A 19125-nucleotide genomic window follows, 5' to 3' on the forward strand; every position below is an offset into this window, starting at 1 on the left:
GATATCTCTCTCTCTCTCTCTCTCTCTCACCCTTCCTCTATCTCTCTAAAATCAATCCATTACATTTTTTTAAATTAAAAAAAAAAAAGGTGGGCAGAGAGTTAAGCCAAACACCCAGCCCTGGGAAACAACTCACCCTGCAGGCCAGCGCCGCCATCTCTCGCTCCCAAAGCCTCCCTGGAATCTCCCTGGCTAGTCGACCCCCTTCTTTCTCACCCTCATCATTATAACTGCAACTGCAGAGCACAGGGCTTGCCCATGGTAGACACTCAATAAATAACTGCTGAGTGGGTGGATAAAACAGATCTGACTTTTCCACGTAATAACTGACCTCGGGCACTTGACCGCCAAGCCTCAAAGTCTGGTTCCAAGGGGTGAGGGATAACAAGGATAGTTGCTACTTCACAGGATTGTTACAAAAATTAAATAAGATGATACATACAAAGCAATTAATACAAGGTCTGGCCTAAAAAAAATGGGGCCTGTTACTAACGTGACCAATGTATACAGTAGTCCCAATACCCAGTTACCACTCTTCCGAAAATGCTTCTTAGGAGGAATCTACCACAAAACTGAGAAAGGTCAGGGAAATGATGATGGACTCAGTCCCTAGCCACTGTCCTGAAAGGTACACACCTACTACACGCTTAACACCTATTACGGAGTCTTCCCCCACCAGGGTCCCCCAACAATCCTAAGAGGTCAGTACTTCCCCCCAAATTTACAAATGAGGAAAGAGGGGCTCAGAGAGATATGCAAAAGACTTTCACCACCAGGAGCACTCAGGACTGACGAGCTGGAAAGGAAAGCATCTCAGGATAGGGAGAGGTCTGCAGGGACGTGGTCCTGAGGCCAGAAGCAGACAGACTAACAGGACTAGACAGGGATACAGCTAAGAACAAGGCAGGTGTGAGCCCCTCATCATGGGGCCCTTGCCCCCGTGATGGGGGAGACGGGCACTAGTCACACCAAATAATCACACAAACCCACAACCGCACGTAAGTGCTACGATGGAACACGCTTAGGAAGTTCCTGGTGCTAAGGAGTGTGTGACGGCTCAGTTTGCCCTGGGGTGCTGATCAGGGGAAGCATATTGGGATAAGGAGCATTTAAATAAGATGCCAAGGATGACTAGGGGTGGGTCAGGCTGCACACAGAGAGAGAGCTTCTGGGGAAGGAGAAACGTGTGCAAAGGTCCTGAGACCAAGCTGGAACCGACAGAATCCATGATGACTGGAGCCCCCTCAAAAAGGGGCAAGAAAGAAGGTAGAAAGGAGGAAACCAGAAACCCAGAAACCGTGGAGCCATGTGGGGAACAGCCAGCAGGGGGCAGACTTCTCCGGTGACAGCAGCGTTGCTCTTTGAGGGCCCCCTCGCCAGAAAGTTGGGGCCAGGCTGCCTGGGGAGAAAGGGCTGGGAAAGGAAAACGCCTGCCAGGTTCCGTTCAAGTGCGTTTCGTCTGTTGTTTGGATAGATAGGTCGTGCATTACAAAACCCCCTGGATGAAAAAAAAGTATTCACTGAAAAGTAAGCCTTTCTCCTCACTCTGGTTCCCAAGAGCTGGTTCCCCTCCTTAGCCATAACCACTACCTCGATTTATCGTATTCATTCCCGGATAGTCTATGCCACCAATTTTCAACAATTTTCATCTCATGGCACACATAAACTGGTAACTAAAATTCTGCGGGACACCCACAAATATATTTTTTGCTAACCTGACCAAAAAAGAGGTAGAATTTTGATTCATTCATACCGGACAGCTATTGTGTTGGCCGCTGTCATTTCTTTGTTATTTGACAATTTCAATGAAAAGAGGTCAGTGCCCCTGACTAACTAGTCAGGTACTGCACGTTTTAAAAATGCTGGCAGCACACCGGTTGAAAATCGCTGGTCTCTGCACATAAAAACACACACCACATTTATTTTTTTTACATTAATCTAGCCCTGGTTTTGACACCTTCGCAGGGGCCTTCTAATTATGAAAGAAGCTAATTTATACTGAACACCTATGATTCTTTAATTCAGCTGAGACTTATGGAGCAGCAGACCTGGTGCTAGGCTAGTGGTTCACAAACCTTCAGTCCCCTGGAGAGCTTGTTACAACACAGATTCCTGGACCCCGCTAGGGTCCCTGCTTCCTTAGGTCTGGGGTGGCAGGGCCTGAGCATTTGCATTTCCAATGAGTTTCCAGGTAATGCTGAGGCTGCTAGTCCCCCCAGCCACACTTCAGGACCACTGAGCTAGCTGCTCCTAGACGAAGTGTGTGCACTGGTCGCTTTATTTCTCTTCCACGTGGGAAGGCACCAACGACACAAAGAAACACATACCAAGTAGATCATTTCATCGAGTGATCAATGCTACAAAGAAAAGGGATGTGCTTGCGGGGGTTGTGCTGGAGAGTAGGGGTGGGGTAGGGGTGGCGGGCAGCAACATTTGTGGCACAAGTAAGTGCTCCTGTTTGAGCGGTTGACGTTTACTAGGAAACAGACGTACAGGTGGATGCCCTGTCTTGGGCTCAGGGGAGGTCGCCTACAGAGACAGGGTGGGGACGGAGGAGAACAGGTGCAGCCCCACCCTCCCCCGGGCGCGCCGAGGCGGAAGGACTTGCTAAAGTGATTGAAAGAGGGCCCAGGTGAAATTCGAGGGGCGATCCGAGAGAAACAGAGAGGAGACGGTTTGAGGAGGGGTGGTCGTGAGAGTGCAGACAGGTGCCGTCTTGAGCTGTTTACAGGAGGTCTCGGGGACCCCAACGAAGCATGTCCACGGGGAGCCCGAGGACCCCTGGAGCGGGAGTATTGGCAGAGAACCTGAGGATTGGCGATTACAGACGGCTCCTCGGGAAAGTTTTGCTGCCCAGGTGTCAGAGAGATGAGGCACTTTGTCCTGAGAATGGGGACCACAGAGGGCGTTTAAAAGGTCGGAGCTACTGGGGGTTGACGGGAGGGCTCTCGAAGGGAGGAGGAAACGGAGCACGCGGGAGAGAGGGGTTTGAGCCACGAGAAGGGTACAGCTGGCCGCGTCCAGTATTTCGAAAAATCAAAGTCCTGCCTGCCCGGGAAACCGCACTCATCTGCACTTCACGCCACTCCAAAAAGAAGGCACTATTTTCTCCATTTTACCCGTGAGGAAGCTGAGACTCAAAAAGGTAAACAGACACGCCCAAGGTGCCACACGGAACAGGACCTCAGCGCGTGTGGGGAGCCCGTGCTCCTCTCACTGCCCCCGCGGCTCCTGCGGCTCCCAACAAGTCCCTTTTTTGTGTCTGGACAGGGATGCCCTTTGGAGAGCCGCCCAGTGGCAGAGGCACCGTAGCCAGCTGGCCGCGCAGGGCGGGGTGACCCCCTCCACCCTAACTCCTCCCCCTGCGGCGCGGGAGGGGGCGCGGGGCGGGGAGCAGCTGGCGGGGGGCGCGCCGCGCGGGCAGAGCTGGAGGCGGCCGCGAGTTCGCAGTGCAGCCCGCGATTCCCAGCGTCCGCGCCCAGCTGCCCGTGCCCGTCGTGCCCGTCCCGCCATGGCTGTGGCCACCTTCCCTCCCTGGCCTCTGCCTCTGCTTCGGCTGCCGCCGCTGCTGCTGCTGCTAGTGCTGCTGCTGTGCGCCGACCCGGTGCGCGCCGAGAGTAAGGTACTCGACCCGGGCGCAGCTCGTCAGGGAGCCAGGCGCGAGGGGGCGCTGTGGCGGGAAGGCGGGTGTGTGCCAAGGAGGGTGCCTGAAACCCGGAGCGGAGGACCAGGACAGGGGAGCCCCGACCTTGGGCTTAGCATGGAAGCCACTGGGGCCAGGACCCCGGGAGAGGAGCGCGTGGGGAAAGAAGCACTGGAGATGATAGTGGTGCTTGGGACCCGGAGCCTGAGGAAGGGGCACTGGGACCCAGTCCAAAACGGAATGGAGGTCAGCACCGAAACGCAGGACCTGGGAGAGGGGGCGCTAGAAAGTTGGAAGGGTCTCAGACAGGAGATGCAGCCCGCAGCCGAGGGAAGGGATTCCCAGAAGCCCGGGAAGAGGCAGTGTGGAGATCCGGCTCGAAGTTTTCGTGGAAGGCTGACTCCCTGGGTAACTGCTACCCAGCGACTCCCAGGTTTGCAGCCGCCCCTGGGCCAAGGCTTTCAGGCCATGCTGGGGATCCAGTGTCCCTCCCCAGTGAACCCATCTGGACTGGCCACGTGCCTGCCAGGGATCCCGTGCACCCTCTGGAGGACACTGTGCCTCCAGCAGTGACGTGAGCTGTGTTCCCGTGTTGGCTACGAGGTTCTGCCTTGGCGTTTGTCCAGCAGATCTGGGTTCTGAGCCCACCTTCACCTCTTAGCTGGGTGACCCAGGGTCTTCACCTCTCTGAGCCTCCACTTCCTGCATCCTGCGTCTGCGATCTGTATGTTAGTGGAGGTCATGCCTGTAAAATGTTTAGCCCCTGCCCTGGCATCTCGTAGGTAACCAATAAATGATACTGTGATTATGAAGTCTCACCACAGGGACCCTGAAAAGGAGGGTGAGACCCAGAATGCAGAGAGGATAAGCACTTAAGGTGTCAGAGAGGGGCCCCTTGAAGGTGATCTGGGAATGAGCCAATGGGGATGAGGACAGGGCTGGAGCTAGGGAAGGGCAGGAGGGAGGGAGGGCCCTGCCCATGCAGCAGGAGAGCGCAGGAGTGATTTCTCTTGATGTCTCTCCAGCCTCTTTTCTGGAGAGAAGGGAGGCTGCCCTGTCCACAGGCAGCAGCCAGGAGCCACACGGTAAGTACATGAGCACGGTAAGTGGGCACTGGTGATGACTCAGCTCAGAGTATGAAGACAAGTGTGCTGAAGTCCCGGCCACATGCTCTAAAGACAAGAAGGGAAGGAGTATCATTCCCACTTTATAGATGGGGAAACCAGGGTGCATGGACAGGCAGCTGGCTTGTGAATAAAACAAACAAACAAAGAAACAAACAAACAGCAACCCCTCGCTTCTGATCCTTTGTTGTTCTCTGACTGTGTGACCTTAGGCAAGTCCTTGCCTGTTTTTGAGCCTCAGTTTCCCCATCTGAAAAACAATGCCTCCATTCCCCTCCATATAGGACCTTGTAGGACTCCCTGGCCTAGCTTAGGTACAAAGCCCCTCCCCCGCATAACCTGATCAGCGCTCTGCCCCTCTCTTCTGTCTGGCTGGGAGGAGTATCTGGTCTCGGGCATCCTCTGAGCGACGCAGAGAGCAATGCCACAGCACTTGTGGGGGAGGGCTAGCATTCGAAACAAAGGGAAGACAAAGAAAACCCAACACCCTGTTTATGTAGTGAGTCAGTCAAACACTTGCTAGGTTGGGTGTGTGTGTGTGTGTGTGTGTGTTCAGTTGTCCCAGGGCAAGATGGGGCTGGTGGGGTGGGGAGGCACATCCTAGGGTTTGGAGGACGAAGCAGCTGGGGGACTCAGCACAGCCCTCCCCCCGTACACTTTCCACCCCACACTGCTTCAGCCAGCTGGGAAAAATAAAAATCAAGTGATGGGTGAATTTACTTCACATTCCTCAGCACAGCCGGACTCCTGCTGGCTCTGTAGAGGGCTGTTTTCATTATCACCCTCTCCCTCCCACATAGCAATCCTTCCTCTCCAAGCCTGTCCTGTTTTCCCAGGTTGGGGGGCAGGGGGTCCTTGGGAGGGCCAGCCTGGGACTTGGAGTCCATCTAGGGCTCCAAAGGGTTAAACTGCGCCCCCCCCCCCCCCCCCCCCCCCCCCCCCCCCGCCACCTCAGGCTTTCTGCTCCTAGGAGGTCCAGGCCCTTCTCCTGCCCTGTACTTTCTGGGGTACAGGGGCAGCCTCACCCCAGCCCAGGACAGAACTCTGCAGCCCAGCCAGCAACTTGCTCAGTGTGTGTTGATTTCATGTTTATAGCAAGGTCTCCTGATCAGCATTTGAAGTTTCCATGTAAGGAAGTGCTTTGTCCAGCTTGGGAATAGGAGAGGGAGTCCACAGCGTCCCTGGCATTTCTGAGGGGCAGCCGGCGTGGAGGCTGGTTGGAAGGGAGAGACAGGTAACCACGTGAAACCCAGCCATGGCACTGGAGATCTCTGGGAACCTGCTTTTGTGCTGTGCATCCTTGGAATGTGGCTAATCCCCCACTTCTACCTCAGTGTCTCCATCTGTGAAAAGGCTGCTGGTGCCTCACCCCTCCGTGAATTCGGGTGTGGGGAGGGGTCTTTGGCCAGCGCCGCCACGGGGCCTGAGGAGGGGGGGAGGCCATGACTTGGGGGAACTGGGCCAGGAGAGCAGGAGCGGCTGGATCAGATGTTCCAGCCCAGGCGGGTCCCCGGGGCTTAGGTGTTGCTGTGCCTCCGCTCCAGGAGTTTCCGCCTGTGGGCGTAACTGGAAGCAGGCTCCGCAGTAGGCCAGGGATGCACAGTGATGGAGATCTGCACACAGAGAGTGTGGGGCCAGTCCCCCAGGGTCTCTCTGCAGGGAAGGTCTTCCCCAACAGTCCTGTGGGCTAGGGGACCCAGGAAGGACAGCTCTGAGCAACATCCTGTGTGCTGCCCCCCCATGCCCAGCACTTACATGCAGGACCTTACACGACCCTCCTGCCGGTACTCTGAGGCTTCAGTGGCTCCTCCCCGCCTGACAGACTTGGACACGGAGGGGCAAAAGAGTCAGTGTGGGGCTGCCCAAGCGCCCTGGAGGGAGCTGGAGGAGTTTGGAGAATCTGGGGTTCCAGGATGCTGGGCCTTTGGGGGGCATCCAGATGGTCTGGGGAGCTTGAGAGTCTGAGGCAAGGGAGACGGAGCTGAGGCCAGGGCACCCGCATTCTTCATGTGCACCCTAGCTAATGCTGAGCCACATCCCCCAGCCGAGAGAGAACTCATGGAGATGACAGGGAGTCATGGAAGTTTGTGGAGCAAGAAAGTAACAGGTCATCGAACAGGAGCTTTAGGAAGATGAATCCAGCAGAGAGGAGGTTGCTGGGTTGCCCAGGTAGCAATTAATGCAGCCTGAACTCAGGCTGTAGCCACGGAGTGAAGAGCAAGGGAGAGAGACGGGAAATACTTTGGGGGAAGAAGCAGAAGAACATGACTGGTGGGTTGTCCTGAGTAAGGAGGCTCAGAGATCTCGGCTGGGCAGGAGGGTAGGTGGACTGGGTTTGAGAGGAGATGCTGGGTCCAGTTTTGGATAGATGCCTGTGGGCATCCAGGAGGAGGTGTCCAGCCCACAGTGACCTCTACAGCAGAGAGGTCTCTGCCTGCAGGAGGACATGGGAGCTGGCCATGAGAGGAGAGAGAAGGTGTCACAATTTGAACCCATTCCATTTCTAGAACATTTCACAGCTTCAGTCCTCCCCTTCCCAATTCTAGCCAGGTGTCTCCACCTCTCTTCAGAAAAATCTCAAGGACGCCCTCTCACCATCTTATTGTGGGATTTCCTTGCAAATACCTAGGGACCTTTTTAAACATGATCCACCCACTACTCTTCTGGGGGCTTTGGCAGTCTGTGCTGAGTGGGGCTGCAGGGAGAGATGAGGGGCTGAGGTAAGGACTTTCTTGCTCAGCAGTAGCTCCAGCCCTCATGCCCAGGGCAGGTTGGGTCAGGCCCAGTGGGAGCCCCAGGTCCTGTGCTCCCTCATGGCCCAACCCAGGACTGCCATCTCTGTCCCCCGTGCCAGAGAAGCCCTTGCCTGGTGACCGGCTGGTCATGGGAGGAGCAGCATGTAAAACAGATCTTAGAGTCAGGCTGTGCTGTGTGACCCCGGGCAAGCCCCTTGACTTCTCTGACGCTTACACTTCTCCTCTCTAACGTGGGGTTGTGGTGAGAGCAGAGAGAGGCAGAAAATGACGTGCAGGTGTGAGGGAGGGGAGTTGGCAGCTTGTGTAATAACACGTGCCACTTAGAGAGCGGTCCCTCGGTGCCGGGCTCGGTGCCAGGCGCTCTGCATGCATTGGCTCATTTGGGCCTCGGGACAAGTTTGCAAGGAAAGGACTGTCATCCTCCCCATTTTCCAGAGGAGAAGGCTGAGGCTCAGAGGGGTCAAGGCCCTGCAGGGAGGGGATGTGGGAGCTGGGATTGGAGTCCAGGTGTGGCGTCCCACCATGGAGCTCTGCCTCCCGCAGTCGAGCACCACAGGACATAGTAATCACGGGACCTCGGGCCCTGCCTGGGCTCCTGGCAGCTGCGGCTGGGAGTAGAGGCCCCCTTCCGCCTCCTCGGGGCATCAGGGCGGCAGCCGCCCCCGTCAGGACGTAGGACCTCCTCCGCAGAGGGAAGGAATGTCACAGTCTTCTGTGGAGGCTGCTGCCGCTGGGGTGTGAGTTGAGATGAGGGACAGTTCCAAAGGCGGAGGCCTCCCTGGCCTGGCCACACAGAACACACCCACGTCCACCCGCTGGGCTCTGAGCCCAATCTGGGGGCGTGGGTGGACGTGGCTGGGATCCCGGCAGAGCTGGGAAGGGGTCCAGAAGTCTCGAGGAGAAGGTGCTAGCGGTGATCCGAGGAATGAATGTTCAGGACACCAAGCCCGGCCGTTGGGAAGACGCGCCCACAGTACCGGTCGCCCACAGAGGGGCCAGGACGAAGCTTCCACCGTAGCTGCCCCCTTCCCCGCCGCCCTCCTTCCCCAGGGGCCTGGGAGTCCACCCGTTCTGGGTTCTAATCCCCTTCAACAAGTCCTTGGATGGCTCTGGGGCCCAGTTTCCTCCTCTGTGGGGCAATGCTAAGAATACCTACCACGTGGAGAAACAATGGGCCAAACAGCCCCCGTTCGGTATGACTGGTGGTAATAATAGCTACACTGCCCAGACTTCTGTGTTGCTTCTGGCACTGGACTCAGCACAGTTCTCGCATTCCATCTCAGTCCTCACGCCGCCCTGTGTTGGGTAGGCGCCAGTAGCGCCCTTCCTTTACAGCCGAGGAAACCGAGGCACAGAGAGGTTAAGCCCATGGCTGCGTTCTAACCATCACCCCACACTTCCCCAGCACGCAGCGAGTTCCCAATGAATGTCTCCTCCCTGTCCTCTGTGCTCCAGGTTCGACCCCCTCACCTACCGTCTGTCCACGAAGCATCCGCCGAGAGCGCTTCCCATGGTGCAGATTCGCCTCTGGCTCCCCCTGATTAAAACCCTTCTGTGATGCCCGGGCGTTTTCAGGAAGGAGCCAGGATCCTCCTCAGCCAAGCTGCAGGGTCCTCCACAAGCCAGGCGCTGCCACCCCAAGCCTTACCTCCTGCCACCCAGGAGGGGGGCTCCTCCAGACCCCCAAGATGCCAGGCTTGTCTTTACGTATTTGACTCGCTCTCTCTGAAATGCTTCCTCCGCCTTAAAGACACCCCGAGGGCCGCGCTGCTCTGAGCAGTCTCCGCGGGTATCCCTGCGCTCTCAGAGCTCACCGAGCCGGCTTCTTCCTGGCTCTATTTCTTCCGTACCTGCAGCCCTCACCCGGGGGCTAGAAGGGGCCGGGGGCTCCGACAGGTGTCGGAGGGCCCAGAGGAGACGTGGAGTGCCCACAGCCCATTCCCAGAGGGCCCTGAGACGCGCGTGGGTGCCGGGCTTGGCAGAAAGCCCAGGACCCAGCGGGCACTTGGTGGCTCCGGGGAGAGCTAAGTAGCCATGAGCGCTGGGGTGTTTGTTAACTGAGCCATAAACAGCTGTGTCCCAACAGCCGGAGCTCAGGGTGAGCGGGCTGAGCCAGCGAGGGAGGTGGCTGGTTGGGGCTCCACAGTCCCCCTGGTGTGTCAGGGCAAGGCCCCTACCTCACTGAGCTGACTCCTACAGGCACCAAGTCCTGCTGACTGACCCCAGTGACCGGTGACCACAGCTAGACATTGGGTGCATGGAACCCTGGGGTGGGACTGAAGGAAACGGGAGGAGCTGAGGGAAGCCACTAAACGGAGGTCACTTTATTTCATTTGGTCCTCCCCACGAAGAGGCTGGATATGGAAAGTCCTCCATTTTACCAGCGAGGAAATGAGGCTCAGAGAGGTTGTGCAACCTCATCAAGGTCACACAGAGTGTGAGGGAACAGCTCGGGAGGAGAAGCAGCACAGGCCAGTGATGTCGACCCAGAGTCGGCCTGCAGCCAGATCTTCCCAGTCCAAGCTGTGTGACCTTGGACAAGTGACTTCACCTCTCTGAACTCTGTTTCTTCAGCTGTATGAGTAAAGGCTCACTCTCACTAAGTGAGAAGCTCTGTTCTTTACCTATATTAACTTGTTTATTTAATCTTTCACAACTACCCCACAGAACAGGAGTGAGGAAACAGGCACAGAAGGGTTGAGGTGCCCGCAAGGTCGCAGTTACTAACCCAGGCTCCAGCCGCCATGCCATTCGCCCTGCGCTCCCGCATGTCTGCAGAGTGCAGGCTCATTTACCCAACAGGTACTCTCAGAGCTCCCACTGCAGGCCGGGCAGGCACTATTCTGGGGACTTGCACGGGAACTAGACAAAGTCCCTGCCTCTAAGGGTGCCTTCAGTAGAGTAGGGGAGACAAAAAAAATAAACATGGATATGATATTTCAGATGGTGGTAGGTGCAATAAAGAAAAAGCCACTAGAAGAAAGGACCAAGAGTAATGGGAAGTGGGTGGTCAGGAAGGGCTTCCTGGAGGAGGTGACTTGTAAATGATGTGAGGGGAGGAGCCAAGGGAGTGTCAGGAGGATAGGGGTGTCAGGAGGAAGGCACCGCATCTGCAAGGGCCCTGAGGCTGCAGTGGGTGAAGGACAGGGCGGCAAGAGAAGGGGCGGAGGGACGAGTGTCAGCTCACGCAGGCCTGGAAGGCTGTCGAAGGGACTTTGGAGGTGGCAGTGCCCTCCCCACGCAGGTGTTATTAAAGGGTGTGACGCCCACGGCATCACTGGGATGTCGTGAGTGCCCACCGAGAGGTCTCCGTGTGTTGTTACTATTGTGGTAAAATACACATAACACAAAATGTACCATTTTAACCATTTTAAAGTACACAGTCCAGGGGCGTTTCAAGTTCACAGAATCGTGCAACCACTGCCTCTACTTAGTTCCAGAGCAGTTCCTTCACTCTGAAAGGAAGCCCCGTGCTCGTTAAGCAGTCAGTCCCCATCCCCCACCCCGTCCCCCCTAAGTACCGGTAACCATTAACTGCCTTGTGTCTCTATGGGCTTGCCTGTTCTGTGCGAAGCACAGCCTCTTGTGTCTGGCTTCTTTCACTCGGCACCATGTTTTCAGTGCTCGCTCATGCTGTAGCAGGTGTCAGTCAGCACCTCGTTCCTGTTCATGGCTGCATAATACTCCATTGTGTGGGCGTACCACTGTTGTTTATCCATTCATCAGCTGACGGACGTTTGAACTGTCCCCACCTTGTGACTGTTGTGAACCATGCTGCTGTGAACACGTGTGCCCAAGTCTTCGTGTGAACATCTGTCTTCAATCTTTGGGGTATATACGTAGAAGTAGAATTAGGGGGTCATACGGTCATGCTACGTATTACTTATTGAGGAACAGTCAAGTCGTTTTCCACAGCATCCACTCATATTTTAATTAGTGTTATTATAACACCCCGTTTCCTTGTAAGGGCTGCTAGCTAATCCGCCACCTCGGACCACCTCCACAAAGGCAAGGCGGGTGGTGGGGGGAGGGTGGATCCTGCTACCCCGCCCTCTCCTCTTTTTCTCCTTCCCTCCCCCCAGCACTGGCCTTTGGCTCACCCGAGCCCCTCTTTCAGGTCTTTGGCGACGTGGACCAGGTGCGGATGACCTCGGAGGGCTCCGACTGCCGCTGCAAGTGCATCATGCGGCCGCTGAGCAAGGACGCGTGCAGCCGGGTGCGCAGCGGGCGGGCGCGAGTGGAGGACTTCTACACGGTGGAGACCGTGAGCTCCGGCAGCGACTGCCGCTGCTCCTGCACCGCGCCGCCCTCCTCGCTCAACCCCTGCGAGAACGAGTGGAAGATGGAGAAACTCAAGAAGCAGGCACCCGAGCTCCTCAAAGTAGGTTTTCTCGGTTGACAGTAGGGACGGGAACACCTTGGGGATGAGCACCTGGCAGGGGCTGGCACCAGGCTGTCCTGCCAGTGAAAAGTCCTCACGCTCTGAGGCAGGTGCTGTTACCGTCCCATTTCGCAGGTGAGGAACCAGAGGCTCCCTGTCCCTTGAAGGGAAGCTGGTAGGTGATGGAGGCTGCATTCTTTGGCTAGTTACCCGAATACACAGCCCCTGGCCATCTCGTCCAGTGTCCTGTACTTTACCCAAACCAGTTCCTCTGTTGGAGCGTCGATGTGATATTTTAAATTTTGTGATGTTATTGTTTTCTTTTCTTTTCTTTTTAAAAGATATTATTTATTTATTTGTAGAGAGGGAAGGGAGGGAGAAAGAGAGAGAGAGAGAAACATCAATGTGCGGTTGCTGGGGGCCGTGGCCTGCAACCCAGGCATGTGCCCTGACTGGGAATCGAACCTGCGATACTTCGGTTCGCAGCCTGGGCTCAATCCACTGAGCTACACCAGCCAGGGCTTATTGTTTTCAATTAGTAGTAATATTTCCCATATTCAAGCGCCACCTGCCTGCCGGGTGTTGTGCCAAACTCTTTTCACAGATTATCCCTCTTAATTCCTAAGCCACTCTGTGAAATACAGGAGCTTTGTCATTTTATAGGCAAGAAAAGAAAACTGAGGTTTAGAGAAATTCGGCCACTGGCCCAAGCTCTCACACAATGACCTGTGGCCTCGAGTCTACCACATACTTTATGTGACTTTAGTGCCCACACCCTCCTTACCGCACGCCATAGGCAGGTCAGAAAGAAGCACCAGCTCCAGGGGACACAACACAGCCCGTGCCGGGGCCCCCCACCAGGGCCCATGGCTTGGCTGGGCATGTGCAAGCCAGGTCAGTCCCCACAGCCAGCCAGGCACCTTTGTGCCCTTCACACAAGGCTCAGCTCAGGGCTTGGTGGGGCTGGGATTTGAACCCAGGTCCTGCTGTGTCCAAAGCATGCGTTCTAAATCACAGTGCTTCCCTGTCTTCCTTTCTGTAGTGGACCAGACAACTGTGGTGCTTTTGAAGCTGTCCTTTGTTTGTTTGTTTGTTTCATAATTTCTTCCAAACACGTGGGTGTCAAGAATTGTGAAGTTCAGGGAGCTGTGACCCTACTCGAAAGCCAACAAGTTAGTCTGCTGTTGTTGTGGGTGCTGGCAGAAGTCACAGGCCTCCAGGGTCAGAGACAAAGGACTTGATTTCTCAGAGCAGCCAGAGTTTCTGTATTTGCTTGCCCTGGTTCTCCCACTCGAACTCCCACAGTGGGTGCAAGTGAGGGCCAGCTGACACCTGCACACAGTGGGGTGGATTTTTTTTCTTTTAAAAAAATTTTTTAAAAATTATTTACTGATTTCAGCGTTAAGACAAAAAATGGCCCAAATGAAAGAACAGATCAAGCTCCAGAACAAATACAATTGAACGATGAGACAGCCAAGCTGTCAGATGCACAGTTCAAAACACTAATAATCAAGATGCTCACAGAATTGGTTGAATATGGTGGCAAATTAGAGGAAAAAGTGAAGGCTATGAAAAGTGAAATAAAGGAAAATGTACAGGGAACCAACAGTGACAGAAAGGAAAGTAGGACTCAAAAATTATTTATTGATTTTAAACAGAGAGCCGAAAGGAAAAAGGAGGGAGAGAAACAACTGATCTGTTGTTCCACATATTGATGAGTTCAATTGATTGGTTCTCGTGTGTGCCCTGATCGGAGATCGAACCTGCAACCTTGGCATGTTGGGACAATGCTCTAACCAACCAAGCAACCCGGCCAGGGAAAGGTGGGGTGTTTTTCAAAAGAGGCATCCCCACTTGGAGAGTCCAGTCTGCTACAAGGGGCCCTGCGCATGCCTCCCCTGCCCGCCGCCCCAAGGCTGCTCCCTGCACGACCAGACGGCCTGGAACACGCAGTCAGTGCCTCCGCAGGCCAGACATGAACAGCTGTCCCCACATTTGGCTGAAAATGTGTTCTTTACATTTAACTCTAGCCCTGGCCGGTGTGAGTTGGCTGGAGCATTGTCCCGTAGACCAAAAGGGCGCGGGTTTGATTCCCCATCAGGGCACACAGCCAGGTTGCAGGTTCAGTCCCCCATTGGGGCACGTCTGAAAGGGCGACCAATCAGTGTTTTTCTGTCAGGGCACTCTGTCTCTCCCTGCCCCTCTCTCTAAAAGCAATGAAAAAATGTCCTCGGGTGAAGATTAAAAAAATAAATAAAGTTAACTTTAGCTTTATTTTTGTAACAACTGGATGGATACCAAAACTCTCAAATTTGGTGGTGGTGGTGGGGGGGTGTTGTAAATTTTAGGCCAAGTGGCCCCTTGACATCTGGGCGGTCCCCGGACCCCACGGCCTCCTTGGGGTCTCGCGAGGGCTCTGCAGACACCAGGCGCGGAGGCCATAAGCCTGTCTTCCGTTACAGGGATGAACCCAATTTCTGCCCAGGCCCACTCCTCAATAACTAAATACCCTCCCAGACTACTGGGCATGAGGATACGCAAAACCTTCTCATAAAAGCTGGCTAATTTAGTGCTTACCAGCACCCCTTGGAGAGGGAACCTCGGGTCGGCTTTGCTTGGGAAGGAATCTGAGGTGCAGAGAGGGATCACGACTTGCTGACGATCACACAGGAGGAAATTGGCAGCACTGAGACTTGAACTCAGGAACTGTCTGCCGTGGCCCCTCACCCAGGGGAGAGGTCCCCAGGCAGCTCTCCCAGTCAGGAGCCCATTGTCCTCGGGGCCTTTCCGGTACACAGCAACCTTGGGGTTCCTTTCAGCCTTATAGGAGTGGGACGGGGTGGGGGCGGGATTGACAGCGGGTGGGGGTGTGGGAGGAAGAGAAGCTATTCCACCTCATGACGCCCTAGGAACAGGGCCAGGTACAGGAGGGGTACCCAGAGAACCCCAAGAGGAGAAGGGGGCAGGGGAAGCCCTCTGTTTACGACAGAGGGCTGCGGCCTCGCCCATGGGGGAGGGGGAGGGGGGGCACGCTTGCCTCATACCTGCCCCTTGCCCCTCCTCCATTCCTTCTTCTCCAGCTAAGAAACCCTGCTACGATTTGGCCTCAGTTGCTTCACTCTGAGTAGCAGTGAGGGGAGCCCAGATCCCCTTTCTTGGGGAATTTGGCTGCAGGGGTGCATCTCACCTCCTCACCCCTCTTCCTTGAACACACACCAGGCATAACCCCACCCTTGAGGAATCTCCAGTCTTGTGGGGACATAGCTCCTGACCCCGATAATGGCAGTGCGATTGGTGCTGGGTTGGGGATGTCCCAGGGACTACGGGAACCACGAGAAGGTGGTAGCATTAGAACTGGGCTTTGAGGGTTGCGTAGGAGTCCCTCCGGCAGAGCAGAGAGAGGGCATTCTGGGGGGAGCGAGTGGAGTGTGCCCTCTCTGCTGCAGCCCCACGGGCCGCCCGCCAGGGTCTCTGACACAGCGCTGCTCGGGCTGTCTGTGACGAAAGGCCGGCTGTTTAAAAACTCGGTCAATAACCCGTCCTTTTTTTTAAGATTATTTATTTATTTATTTTTAGAGAGGGAAGGGAGGGAAAGAGAGAGAGAGAGACAGAAACATCAATGTGCGGTTGCTGGGGGTTATGGCCTGCAACCCAGGCATGTACCCTGGCTGGGAATCGAACCTGCAACACTTTGGTTCCCAGCCCGCACTCAATCCACTGAGCTACGCCAGCCAGGGCTTAATAACCAGTCCTTTTGTAAAATACTCTAAAAATGCACCCTTAGGAAAATGACACATGCACGATACTAGTCCAATGTTTGATTATTAAGAGTCAACAGATATAAAGTCACTCCATCAAACGGCTGCAAAAGTCCATGGAAGCCTCTCTCACTTTCCATAATCGCCTGATCACGGACAGTCGGGACCAGCACCATCCGCAGCCCACGCCCGGGGCAGCACACCGGGACACACCATGTCTCTTCGCGCCGCCAGCTCTTCGCCCGAGCCGTTCCCTTGGCCTGGAATGCCTTTCTCCTGCCACCCTGGCTTTCTCAGAGCTCGGCTCCAACACAGCTTCTTCCTGGCACACTTTACTAATCTGTGCCCGCTCCCAGACAAGGTCACACCTGGTCGTGAAGCATCTGGGTCCCTGGGTGTGGCCATCCGTCTGTGTTCCCCGGCCTGGGCACCTCTCTGTTACTCTCGGCACGCCCGGCCAGCCTGGGAAGGACCGTGAGGCCTCGTGTCCGTCTCGCTTATTACCGTCCTTAGTGCCTGGCCCGGAGTAAACATTTGCTGAGGCTGAAGAGGGTCGCTGGGACAGACCAAGGAGGGCCCAAATGCCAGGCTCAGGAGATGACAAGCCACACGTGGGCAGCGGGGAGCCACAGGAAGTTATCTAGCAGGGGACAGACTCGCAGTCAAAGCCAAGCTGTGGGGAGCCAGCTGCGGTGGCTGGAAGGCTCCCACTTGGCCCCGAGTCAGTCGTCATCATTGGTGCCGATGTTCACGGAGCCCTCGCTGCGTCGTGCTCGCTCCGTGCTGAGCCCTGTCCGGACCTCACTGCTGCTCACGACCCTGTTGACCCCTTTCACAGGGAAGGAAGCTGAGGCACAGGAGGATCCACGGGCATGTTTCTCAAACTATGTTCCACAAAGTCCCACAGGAGCCGTGCAGCCTGGAGGCCTGAGCAAAGTCATAGGGGAGCAGAAAAGGCTCAAAGCCCCGCCCCTGCTCCCACCGGAGCCCCGCCCCCTTCTTCTGTTTTAGAGATCCAAGTCTACTCCGAGAAAAGTTCTCAGGCTTAAAACAGCTGGAATGCCCCTGGGAGAGGGGGGGGTTTTGCGAACTGTTTTGGAAACAGCGGGCTAGGACTGAACAGGAGCACTGGCCCGCGCAGGCCCTAAGGAACGCTGTAGGCCTGGGAGCGGGGCTGTGCTGGAGGGTGGGCTGGAGGAACCGCCCTGCCCGCGAAGCCAGGGGAAGCTGATTTCCCAACCTGTCGTTTGGGCCATGGTGTCCCTGACACCCTTGCTGGCATCCCAGCCATCGGGAGGGGAATGTCCTATTCTGACCAGGTGTGACAGAGGGGAAACGGGGAGGCAGCTATAGAGAAGAGCCCTGGGCCAGGCAGGGGAGACCCAGCATCTGCCACCGACCTGTCGTGCGAGCCCCCCTTCTTCCTTGTCCTGAGTCTCCCCTTCTGGACCCAGGACAGGAGCAGTACAGCATGACAGGAAAGAGGTTTGGGTTTCAGCAAGCTGGGCTCTGCTCCGGGCTCCACCATGGAGCACCCTGGTGACCTGGGGCGGGTCACTTCACCCGTCCAAGCTGCAGCTCCCCAGTCTGTATGATGAAGATTAAAAAAAAAGTCCTAACCCTGCCTGCGGCTGGGTCCCCAGAGGCAGACCCTGTGGCGAACGGTCTGTGTGCGGGTGTTTCACAAGGAACATGCTCCCGGGAGACACTTGTGCGGAGCGGGAGGCTCGGGTGCAGGAAGGGAAGGAAGCCCAGCAGGGCTGCAGTCTCAGGCCAGCACCAGCCCCAGCCCCAGCCCCAACCCCAGCCCCAGGGGATGCTGGAGTATGAATGACAGCTCAGTTGTCCCACTGGGACTAGGGAGCTGGTTCTTTAGGTGCCCATGCCAGGCAGACATGGCCTCAGGGCTTTCCCAGTAGGACATACGCTCTCAGCCGTATTTTGGGGCAGAGTGGCTCTTTGAAGTGAGCCACAGGTGCAGGCCAATACAGTGGGCACATGCAGGCCAGGCCTGGGCACAGGAAGGAGGAAGAGGGACCCAGGGGATGGTTGGAGCCTGCCACCACAGACCTCCTGGGGCGGGGTGAGGATTATGTGGCACCGCTCACGGGAGCCCCAGCACAGTGATGCCACACGGTGAGTGCTCAAAAGATGGGGCCTGTTGCTTTTCTCCGAAGGGCCCAAGAAGGCCATTCCGAGAGCCTGGGGTTCCGGGGTTCAGGGGTTCCGGGGTTCCACGCTGTGGTGGGGCCTCTCTGCTCTCTGTGTGCAGGCCCTGTGCTCTGCTCCCCCACTAACCCTCGCCCTTCCCCGGCAGCTGCAGTCCATGGTGGATCTCCTGGAGGGCGCCCTGTACAGCATGGACCTGATGAGGGTGCACGCCTACGTCCACAAGGTGGCCTCCCAGATGGACACGCTGGAAGAGGTAAGGGCAGGGCATGGGCCAGAGGCCAGGCTGCTACAGTGCTGGGGGCTGAGGGCAGTGTCAGCAGGGAGCCTGGGCCATTCTGTCTCAGCCCTGGTGGCTGTCGGCAGCTGGACTCCAGCAGTGAGAGGGGGAGGGAGACACAGGCCACAGGGTCCCAACTGTGGGGCAGAGATCTGACGGGCTCAAGGGCCAAATGGCTTTGTGGAGAAACTGAGGCACCTGGTTGGGCCCTGCCGGTTGTATGAAAGGGAGGAGGAGGGGCCTGGAATTGCAGTTGTCCTCAGTTCACCAAGACCAGGGCCACTGTTGACACAAATGCTGCGTGAGCAGTGCCCCCTGAGGTGGTGCATCAGGGTGTAGGACTGGCTGCACCCATGAGGGGCCAGGCGTGAGGCACCTACCATGGAGATGGAGGTGCTGAGCACCTACTCTGGGTCAGAGTGACAGTGCGGGAGGGTGGGCCAGCAGCTGGGACTGCCCCCTGAGGTCAGGGGCGGAGGTGGGCGAGCACAGGCTTCCAGGCCGCAGGTTCGAGGTTTGCATCTGTGCTGGCACAGCCCGGCCTCCGCCTGTTTCCTGCATCCGGCCTCTGCTGGGAGCCTGGGGACCCGCAGCTGCCAGGAGCGGGCGTGGGGGCTTCCTTTCCCAGCTTCCTCTCCAGAGGGAGGGGGCACCTGGGCATCCTGTGCCCCTGGGTGGGAGATTAACCCCTTCCTGGCCCCGAAGTTGAAGTCACAGTGGTTTTTAATTATTCAAAAAGCATTTGGTGAGTATCCACTATGTGCCCGGCCCATGCCAGCATGGGAGAAAGTAATAATGACTGATTCCCACTGAGCACCGGCGTTTCCCGCGCACCGAGTGCATGCCAGGCCCTCCCATGGCCAGCTCTGCAGCCACCCTGTGCCCGCTCCTCTGGTAATCTAAGGAAATGTTAACTCGCTTCACATAACCGGGAGCAGCCCGTCCGGAGGGCATGTCTGCTGGCCTGGGACAGATCAGAAGTGACTTCCACAGCCACAAAGAAGTGATTTCTAA

At 56.4% G+C, this 19125-nt stretch overlaps 1 protein-coding gene across 2 annotated transcripts in view; it reads left to right on the forward strand.

Moving 5' to 3' along the window:
• The first annotated feature begins 2647 nt into the window (after positions 1-2647).
• OLFML2A (olfactomedin like 2A) overlaps positions 2648-19125 on the forward strand; it is a 29516-nt gene continuing 13038 nt past the window's right edge. The window contains exons 1-3 of one of the 2 annotated variants that reach the window (XM_036022211.1): positions 2648-3145; positions 11641-11904; positions 17980-18087. In XM_036022211.1, the coding sequence (XP_035878104.1) occupies positions 11668-11904; positions 17980-18087 (345 nt within the window). In that variant the 5' untranslated portion in view covers positions 2648-3145; positions 11641-11667. Of the gene's footprint in view, positions 3146-3369; positions 3623-11640; positions 11905-17979; positions 18088-19125 lie in introns of those variants that run through there. The other variant, XM_028516065.2, reaches the window with a different exon arrangement.

This window comes from Phyllostomus discolor, chromosome 3 (genome assembly GCF_004126475.2).
Source record: "Phyllostomus discolor isolate MPI-MPIP mPhyDis1 chromosome 3, mPhyDis1.pri.v3, whole genome shotgun sequence".
NCBI classification, from domain to species: domain Eukaryota; kingdom Metazoa; phylum Chordata; class Mammalia; order Chiroptera; family Phyllostomidae; genus Phyllostomus; species Phyllostomus discolor.